Genomic DNA, 10,580 nt, shown 5'->3' with positions numbered 1-10,580 from the left:
GTCGGTGGTCAAGCGATGGCCAGAAAAAGAAATAAAGAAATTAGACTAGGTAACTCTTTATGATGGGAGCGTCGTAGATAAGATTCCAACTTCTTCTCCTTATCTTGTTTGGGATGTCAGGAAGAAGATGCCATTGAGGTTCCTCGTTGCTTCCGCTCATTATTTGCAGGAATGCGTTCTGTCTTTATGTGTTCGTTCTGGTCGACTCCAATTCACATTACCGTTTGTCGAAGCCAGCCTCTCTTTTTTCGGGACTTCTGCCCCAACTTTATTTTGCATTCATGGCATCTTCTTCCTGCCCTCCCCAACAACAATATGCTTTCCCTGGGGCCGCTTCTTCCTCATCCCACAGAGAGGGTGAGAATCGTGCAGCTTTCTCTGGAATCGAACCTCCCCTCACGAGGACGAAGGTTTCTGAATCTTCAAGATCATATGATGTCTTCATAAACCACAGAGGCCCCGATGTGAAGAACACTCTGGCTCTTGAGCTTTACAAATCTCTAGAGAAGGTGAATATTAGGGCATTTCTTGATTCAGAAGAGAAAGAGCTTGGAGTTTCCTTTACATCCACCATTGAGACAGCCATCTGTTCTGCAACGGTTCACATAGCCATCTTCTCCAAAGGATATGCAGAGTCCCCATGGTGTTTGGAGGAGCTCATTCTCATGTTGCGGAGTAAAGCTAAGATTATGCCCATTTTTTATGATGTGAAGCCTTCTGCGCTACGCCACATAGAAAAGGGAGTGTATGGCAAAGCATTCTCTGAATATGAAAATAAGAAGAGGTACATGGAAAATCTTGAGGAATGGAAGAAAGCCCTCCAATCTGTTTCATTTATTGCCGGCGAAGAGTTAGACTACATGAAAAGGTAATGTTTTTTATGGATTCAGTGTATTTGATATATTGCTTGGTATAAGTTTCTTATTCACTAAAAGTGGTATCTTTTATTAAAGTTCTCATTTAGTCCTGCTTCTATTTATAAAGTTTCAGTGATTGCGAGAACATAATATCGCGCATAATATCAGCAGTCCAGAAAGAAGTACAGAGGATGAGAAATTTATTTGTGGCCAAATATCCTGTAGGACTTCATAAGCATGTTGATCAATTTCAAAACCAGTGCATTAATGAGGTTGTTCAAGATTTTGCAAGCCGGTGTGGCATGAGCCAAAAAGTAGAAGGGAAGTCTAAGATTGTTGGCATTTTTGGTATGGGTGGGGTGGGGAAAACAACTCTGTCCAAGGAAATTTTCAACAGAAAGCGTTCAGATTACAGTCGCTCCTGTTTTTTGTTTGATGTCCGCGAAGCCTCTGTGACATGCACCCTGCCTTCTTCGCCAAAAAAGCTCCTCAGAGAGCTCTTTGATGAAAAATGTCCTGATCAAGAGTTCACTACTTTAGAGGATGGCAAAAGCCTTCTCAGCTCTCATATACAAAAGAGCCACGAGCCGAGCTTCCTAATTGTTCTAGATGATATTGATAGCCAAGAACAGTTAGATGCCCTGTTGATCAGCAATATGCTGGACAAATTTCTCAATAGTCTGGTAATTGTCACAACTCGTGATGTAGGAGTGCTCATAAACGCGGGAATTTCAGTTGGTTATAATTTGAAAGGAATGGAAACGGATGACGCGAAAGAGCTTTTTGGCTGGCATGCTTTTCGCCAACCTTATCCATCCAGGGGATGGGAGGGCCTGGTTGACCTCTTCGTTCAGGTCTGTGGCGGCTTACCGCTGTCACTTCAAGTTCTGGGCAGTCATGTTCATGGCACAGATCAGGGGTTTTGGCAACTAGAATTGGAGAAAGTGAAAAAGACGCTGCCTCCGGAAATACTCAAGAGATTAAGAATAAGCATTGACACGTTGGACAATGAGGAAAAACAAATTTTCATAGATATCGCATGTTTTTTCATAGGAAAATCGACCGCAGATGCTCAGTGTATGGGAGGCATCTGGATGGAGTTCTCAACATGCACTGCGAAGACTGGAAAATAAATGTTTCGTTGAGGGAATAGAAGACAGTGGGGCAGAATATCCCTTGTACCACTCCAACTACGACTGGGAGGAGTACCGGATTGTATTGAGAATGCATGACCACTTGCGGGACTTGGGACGACAAATGGCGGACGAACTGCGTCATCCTCGCCGCCCGTGGCGTTCTCAATATCTCCAACCTTTAATGATTTCGGTGTCGGAGTCGGAAGAGATTTCGGTGTCGGAGTCAGATGATCGGGACGAGGAAGAAGATAGAGAAATATTTTCCATGACGGAGGAAGAAGAGAAAGGAGCCGAGTCGGAGAAGCAAGACTCGGAATCTTCATTTTTTGCACTCATAGCCCCTGTGAACAAAGAATTGAAGGTCGGTTCTTCAAAATGGGAGCCTTGCAAGCCGTATGTGCATCCGGCCAAGAGAAAAAGCACGCTGAGTGACAAGAGCCTTCGCCTTTGCACTGAATCTCTCGGCTGCGAAAGCGGCACGGATTGCTCATATCCGTCCTCCAGCGACACAGACGACTGCAGCTCAGCTTCTTCCGAAGACAATTCCTCTGTTTACGGAGAAGAAGAAGTTGAGGAAGAGAGCAAATTTGTGGAAAATCTGAAGATCTCCGACAACGTGAGCGGATCAGAGGAAGAAAAGGAGATCAAGTCCAGAAGATCGTTTCCTCCGCCTCTTTCTTCAATCGCCAGAAGCGACGGCCCCTGCATCCACATGCGTTCTTACAAGCAAGACGGCAGGCTTCTCAAAGCCGTGCAAGTCGAATCATCTCAAAAATATTTGCGCGCGCGTCGCGAAGACGGCCGTTTGCAGCTCCATCTCTTCAGCACACAAAAGCTACAAGAGCTCTCCCCTGAGGAAGAAAAGATTCCAGCTGCAGAGCATGATCAATTCAGTGTTCAAAATTCCAAGGCGGAGGAGAATCAACTCAAGCAGCAGCACCAGCAATTCAAGAGCTCTTCTGCATTCTCTAGCCTCTCCAATTTACGGCGACACGTTCTGAGATCAGAATATCAGAATCCGTCAAAGAACAAAGAGTTCCCCCTGAATCTCGACATGAATTCCACTGCAAAGGCGAAGGTGAGCCTGCTACTGAAGAACACGCAGTCTGTTCAAGGTTCGAATCTCGGCTGCTCCAAAGAAAAGAATTCCTTCAGCAAAGGATTTGAAGATCTTGTGCAGGAAAGGCCGTCGCACTGTACTACCAGCCGCTCAAACACTCTTCCCCGGCCAGCGGCGATTTCGAATCGAAATCTTTGCCCAAATTTCCGTGCAATGAGAGTTTCCGGCGGTTACAGGTGAGGCAGTGGCTGACTATACATGGGGAGCCTCGCTGCATTGCCATTTCTTGAAACTGTGACCAATTCTTCGACTGTGACTAATTTTGGGGGAGTGAATTAAATTGAGCCTCGCTGCCATTGCCTTTTCTTCAAGCTGTGACCAATTTTAGAGTGGTGGATTGAATTGTTTGATTAATTAGAAGATTAGTAGAACGGAAGTCCAGCAATCTGAAAAGTTAGTTAAGGGTGGGTATAACTAAGGGAAGGGGATCCCTGATCAGAGATCACACTGTTGATATGTTTCGCCCAACGATAACCAGTAACAATCTGTTGTCCATATTACAACACTTTCTGTATGCAACTCATTAATCCAATGTAAAACTTGTTATGGGAATAATTCCAATTTTATCTCCTTGTCTAAGGGCAGGTTTTCATGTTTGATGTTGGTGGTAAACTTAATTTGGTTAACAGTTGCTAGTTAACATTTTGAGCAGTAATTGTAATTTGTGGAATGGATAGTCTTATGATTATTGAATTTTTTTTTTGTGTTTGTTTCATAGAGACAGTTTAATAATAAATCTTGTAAATAATTGTTTTAAGAAATAATAGAAAGAAAGTAATAAAAGAGTGGAAAAATATTTTGTTGAGTTAATATGTTATTTTTCTCAATAAGAATTATGTATTCTCTTTTCTGTTTGTTTCTACAGTTTACTTTTAAATATTAAGAGATGGTTGCCTCACAAAAAATAGGGATAGATTCTAAATTATCATTTTCTTATGATTATGACATGAAAACATTCGGACTGTTCAAAATTTAAACACAAAATGCACTTAAGCATTTGTATGGAATCATGGGGTAAGTGGATGCTCTTCTTTTTTATTCTGAAAAAGCACTTTGTAGCATGCATTTGAAATCAATTGATATAGACAAACTATTTATTATAGTCTTGAAACAAGATAACTAAAATAATATATTAAAATGTTAATTATTTTTTAAGAGTTTTTAACAAACTAAAAGTAGAAAGGATAGAAAATTAAGACCCTATTAAATGTATTTTATAAAATATCTCTTCCAAGTGATTCTGTTAAAAAATTGTTCCATAATTAATATTTTTAAAAATAATATATAGGTTTTTAATTATTTCAATATAGAGTTCATAAGATATTATGTTTAGATTAGCTGGTATTATTATAAGGGTGAAAATTGTATGTTTCTAAATGTACGAGCATAGCATGGCATTAATATATGTTCTCTTTCACTTCAGTTATCTGGTTATATAAACCATCCTAAAAGATAATATTTATTGATTGACTATATTCTTTCCTCAAATGAATTCTCAAATACATTATCTAAAGAGACTCTATTAATCAACCTTTTAAACCAGTCTCAATCATATGTTGTATGATAGTGAAAATTAAATGCAATGTGCTCCCTTTTCTTAACTTTATTTATTGTTGTTTTTCTTCTCTACTATGTCTTTCTTTTAAGCCCCTCTCAAATCAATGCATTTCATTGTTGGAGATTCTGTCTTATAGATTATTTTATGAATTTGTTGCTATATTTCATTGTTGGAGATTCTTTATCTTATAGATTATATTATTATTTTTTTATGATATGATTTCTTTTTCTAGAGTGTGATTCATAATCTTTACTGACTCTGATTCCAAAAAATTCTCACCGAGTCCGGAGTTCCGTGTTTGATTTATTTCAAAATCGGGAGGGCAACGTCTATACAGCCACGAAAATGCACTTCCTTACGAAGGAGAGGACTTAGAATTTTTTTTGGAAAGTTAGAAAAAACAATGTAAAGGGAGTGCATTTTCATGGCTGTATAGCCACGGGCAATCGGGAGTACTTATATTAAATGCTTTCTTGGGGAATCAAAAATTAGGGCTAAGACGTCAACCGTTTTACTATGGCATGAGTCAAGTCATTTTTTCGTGGACACTCTTGAAACCATTCCATCCTGGATTCCTCTTCAAGGTTTGTATTTCTAAGGATCCATAGTGGACGTCTGGAAAGATACTGGCAGAACGATGAACAAGTTTTTGTTCTTTATTCTCGAAAGTTAATTTTTTGTAATCGAGTGAATTATTTGTAATGCTTTGGTAACTTTTATTTACTAACTACTTTGAATGTTAGGCACCCATCGACCTAAAAGAGCTGCAGATCCTTAATGCTTCTGAGTTGGAGTACTTAAGCTTGGGCTTTCTGACCCGTCTCGAAAAAAATTACAATTCATGACTGCCCGAATCTGAGAAGTGTCCCAGAATTAGCTGATCTTCGGGAGCTAGTAGAATTGAATATCAGTGCTTGTGGGAAGCTTGAAGATTTAAGTCTTTCTCTACATAGCTGCCTAAAAATAATTAGAATCTCTAATTGTTTGATTCTGCAACGTGTGACAGTATTTCATCTTGAGAAGCTGGTAGAATTGAACATTAAGAGCTGTCAACAGATTGAGGAATTAAATCTTGTTCGACTCAGCTGTCTGAAAAGTTTTAAAATTTCTGGTTCCTCAGATCTGAAGAGTCTAGGAGGAATATCTGGTCTCAAGAAGCTAGTAGACTTGCAAGTTGATAACTGTCAAAAGCTTGAGGAAATAAGTTTATTTCACATTGACTATCTGGAAAACGTTAGAATCTCTAATTGTCTACATCTGAAGAGTGTGGCGGGAATGTGATGCGGAGACATCAAAACAATCTTCATGGATTCTGTTAGAAATAGTCAAAAACCCATGCCAGTCAAATCCACATCAGCTTCTGTTATAATCACTACAGATTTTCTTGCTAAAAGGATATGGATGCTGTCCTCCAGAATAGGTCATACAACTCTATAAAATCCACATCTCCTTGTGGACTAAGTCTTACAGCTCATGCAGCCATCCACTTGTCAAAAGCCTAGAATTTTCCTCTACTGATTTTATAGCTGGAATCCTCTATTTATAGAGGTTATGTAATTGGTTGTTGGTGTGCGGCTAGATCAATATGAATATTGAAAGTTGTAATTTCTTGTGATGTGTTGTCACCATTTTTAGTTGTTTCATAACATGATAGGTCTCTGCATTAAGCCTTTTGAGGTACCCATTTACAACATAGAAAATTCATTTTTCTTGTTAAGTGGTTTTAGCTTACCACAAACTCTTCAGAAAAAAATGCTTTAGGATCTTTCACCCAAACAAGTGGTTTTTGTTTACCACAAACCTTTCAAGACTTTTAGGTTTTTCACCTAAATAAGTGGTTTTGGCTTACCACAAACCGTTCAATAGATTTACTTAAACAAGTGGTTTTGGATTACCACAAACCCTTCAAACTTCACAAACCATTGATTCAATGATAGGTAAACCAACTCTAAACTTTTCTCTAGCATACTAATATTGAGTCCATATGAAAAATAATCCATCTACCGAGTCACATGGGTACCCAGCCGCTGTGCTCGCTAGTTCTCTAAGAATATTTTTCAGATACATGGTTCATCAATATAGTAAAAACTTTTGAAGTGTCGGATACAACCGATAGTACACCTCTTGCTACAACTATCACTATTGTGATCTTCATATTGCAAACATTGACTTCAATGATCAGCCTTTCTTTTCATTTGACAACAACATATCTTCTCTAGCTTGCTCCAACTTGCATTTCCACAACTCCTTTTCTCTATCAGTTTGTTGAGGTTCCTCAATTTCTTTATTTACTAACCTCCATAAAGCCTTCTCTCTTAGAGCATTCTTGACTGCAATCTTCCAATCTGCAAAACCACTTCCATCAAAGATAGGCAAAACTTCATTTGAAGAACCCATGTTAGCAAAAAAAGTCTTCAAACAAATCTAGCAACATTCCAGCAGCATAACAGCCCTGCAACCAAATATCACTCCAAAAAAAAAAATCAGCCCTGCAAACAAACCATTTCCAGCAATATATTTTCCTTCAACAAAACCCTCTAGCAATATTTCTAGCTGAACTTCTAAATGAATCTCCAGCTAAACTTGGCTAAACCTTGCTCTCATACCATATTGAAAATTAAAACTATAAAGAAACATGGTGTGCAGCCAGATTGATGAGATAATTTTGTTATCTGCTGTCACCATGTTTCTTTATAGTTTTAATTTTCAATAGATTCAAAACAAATAATTCCTCTCCAGAAACATGTAACAAAAACAACTATCACTTAATGCTATATCATAACTCTGCAATAACAAACTACAAGACATCCAACCATGAAAGCTACAAAGAGGATGATACGATGGGAAACAAAAACACAAGCTAAAACTATTACATTAACACAACAATTGCATTTTGCATGGCTCTCTAGCTACCCCCAGAGAGCCCCCTTTATTTAAGTTCATCTCTTCCAACTATCAATTTCCTCCTCTGATTGAATAATCTTGTCTATATAAAGACAATTGTAACAGTTACAAAACTATATGTTTTCCCTTTCGATTACATACTTATTAATTATCCAACTATCGGTTACATTTATGATTATTTGGTGGTTCTTTAAGAACCATTGCATGCTTGCATTTTTTGCATAACAGTACATAAATAATGATCAGAATTAAATATTTCATGGGTGCTGCTGCACCATACTCCCCACCTTCAAAATTTCCATGTCCCTATGGAAATGTCTTCACTTGATCGATGCCTCTGCTGCTTCCATTCTTTACTACTTTCAACTGTGACTCTTCACAGATTGACTCCCATCAATGGAGTTCAACTAGTTGCCGTCAAGGTGCTTCTTCCATTCCACTATCCACTCCTCCATGCTTCTCACAAACACCAACACTTTTTCCCTCTCTTGGGAGTCCCTCTTGCCTCTCTCCGACTTTTGGCGACACACAAAGGACCATCTTCTCTGGCCCTAGACCATCTCCTATGGCCTTCACTTGGTAGACCTCTTGTCCACCCATCTGCAGCGAGTGAACTAGCACCTGCAACCACAAAAACTTCACTAACAAAAATCATATACCCAACTCTGCCTGGTGTAGATTACCTTCTACACACTCAGAATCTTCTAAGCTCTGATACCAATCTGATGTAGAGAGGGCATTGAGTAATCTTCATATCTGATTATCTGATTATCTTTTTATATAAAACCATTTCCATTACCATTCCTTCGAACTGTCATGACATAAAACAAATCATTTACATTTCTTGCAAATAACAATAGAGAGAAACCGATTCATGTTCACTGTTATAACCTTCCTGACAGAGATCAAAAGTAGACAAAAGGAAACATAAAAACTTAATAAAAATACATTTCATTTAATGTCAAAGTCAACAAAACATCAATGGCTCTCTGGTTAAAACCAAAGAGCCCAATTTTTCTCTCACAACCTATTCCTTATTCCACTCTGTCGATCTCTCTCTGCTATTACAATAATGTCTTTCTTTTAAAGACAACCTAAAACGGTTACAACCGTTTACCTTCCTGTGTCCCTTCCTATCCATATTCGAATTTTCATTACAAATTTCATATGATCTCAATTACAATAACATAATAAATAGACCACTTCACATTATGGTTCCAATGACTTAATAAATAAATCATTTCAGAGATAAATTTAAACAATATAAAATTAATAGAAGGAGGTGCCCCTGCACCATAATAAGCTAATAGAATTGCAATTTGAAAAGTGTCCAAAGCTTGGGGAAATAAGTTTATATCAGTTGAACTGCCTGGAAAAATTTAGAATATCTGATTGTCCACATCTTAAGTGTGTGGAAGGAATATCCGACCTCAGAAAGCTGGTACAATTGGAGATTGAAAAATGCCCAGAGCTTGAGGAAATAAGTTTATTTAAGTTGAACTGCCTGGAAAAATTTAAAATATCATACTATCTTGCAAAATTGACAATCTGCGACTGTCCTGAGGTTGAGAATTTGTCAGAGCTTGTAATTCTAAGTCAGCTCAAGATACTTTTATTGAATAAATGTCCGAAGGTGAAGGAGATATCACTACCAGATTCACTCATCAAACTCATAGTGTCTTGCTGTACAGACTTGCAAACAATGGCAGCAATGAGTCATTTGACAGAGTTTCAAGAGCTATTTATTAATGAATGTCCGATGGTGAAGATAATAACACTACCAAAAGGGCTCATCAAACTCATTCTGAAATGCTGTAGAGAGTTGAAAACAGTTGGAGGACTATATGACGGCACAGCTGTCGAAGAGCTATTTATCAGTAAATGTCCAGAGCTTGAGTTGGACAAGTTGAGTGTTGACCGACTGAATAGACTGAAGACAATTGCAATTGAAGGCTGTGGGAAGATACAGAAAATAACAGCTATTGAAAGAATGCAACTCCTCTACCGCAACAATGAAACAGTTCGGAATTGCATTTTGAATATTGCAGGGAGGGCTTTTTGTTTGTTCACCCTTGTTTTCCCATTCGTTGTCAACAAAAACAATCTCCATCTCCCTATTAAACGAACAGAATCAACTCACAGATTTATTTATTTTTCGTGCAGAAGCTTCCGTCGGATTTTATTCAAGTAATTGGAGGAGCAAAAGATGGAGTAGAATCAAGTTTCAATGTAAGCTTCTTTTGTGACGAACATATTAGCCCCAAATCAGTCATCCAAATTGGTAAAGGTCACGGCTGTCCTGACGCTTGGGTGAGTGCAATCATCTTATGCGCTGTGGTTGTGGTTAAGACATCCACTGCAGCAGATATGAAATTTGAGGTCCGACAAGGCGAATTGTTAATTGCCTCGGTAATTACCAACGCAGATGAGATACACAGATACATTCTTAACAAGGGTTATTACTTTCCCTTTGATTATGTTTTTATTGACCAGGCAGTAACGGAAGATGTAATGGTGAGGAAGGGGTACAAGGTGACTGTGCCCTTTACTCTAGGTGGAGCCGGAGGACATAAAGCTCCGACTGCCCTGCGTAGATTTGTTGATAAGCTCTTCTAAAAATACTTGCATTGCACCAAATATGATCAATGGCTTTATTGGAGGAAAGCGTCCAAACAGCAAACTCAAAAAGCCTGGTTTATCAAGGGCAAACTCACGTCTTTTTCAATTGAGTTGTCATTATTATTATTATTATATATCATGAGATTTTGATGGGTGTATCACACTCCACACTAGTCAGACAAGATCTATAGCTTTACTTAAGTCATATCCGGCCTCTGTTGGTTTACTTTTTCCCCATTTGTTAATTAAATTGAAAATATGAATACAACTATTATCTATTTAAAAGATAAAGTTGTTTTTATTTGAATTAAAATAATATTAATAATATATTTTATATTGTATTGTAATTTTTAAATAAATGATCTTTTGATAGTAGATATTTTATG

At 38.0% G+C, this 10,580-nt stretch overlaps 1 protein-coding gene and 1 pseudogene across 1 annotated transcript; both read left to right on the top strand.

Annotated features, from left to right (window-relative positions):
• Nucleotides 1-281: 281 nt before the first annotated feature.
• On the top strand, nt 282-10,191 carry LOC149545580 (disease resistance protein Roq1-like; annotated as a pseudogene).
• LOC149545581 (uncharacterized) lies at nt 2,259-3,293 on the top strand. The gene has a single exon (XM_089793633.1). It carries the CDS (start codon nt 2,259-2,261, stop codon nt 3,291-3,293), a length of 1,035 nt encoding a protein of 344 aa, XP_089649759.1.
• Nucleotides 10,192-10,580: the final 389 nt, after the last annotated feature.

Source organism: Cupressus sempervirens, chromosome 7, assembly GCF_028749045.1.
Source record: "Cupressus sempervirens isolate cs-2001-9-10 chromosome 7, ASM2874904v1, whole genome shotgun sequence".
Lineage (NCBI taxonomy): Eukaryota > Viridiplantae > Streptophyta > Pinopsida > Cupressales > Cupressaceae > Cupressus > Cupressus sempervirens.
This window is presented reverse-complemented; position numbering and strand designations above follow the sequence as displayed.

Excerpts from the sequence above, each read along its gene's own strand:
- LOC149545581 (XM_089793633.1), top strand. The coding sequence starts at position 2,259 with ATGACGGAGGAAGAAGAGAAAGGAGCCGAGTCGGAGAAGCAAGACTCG.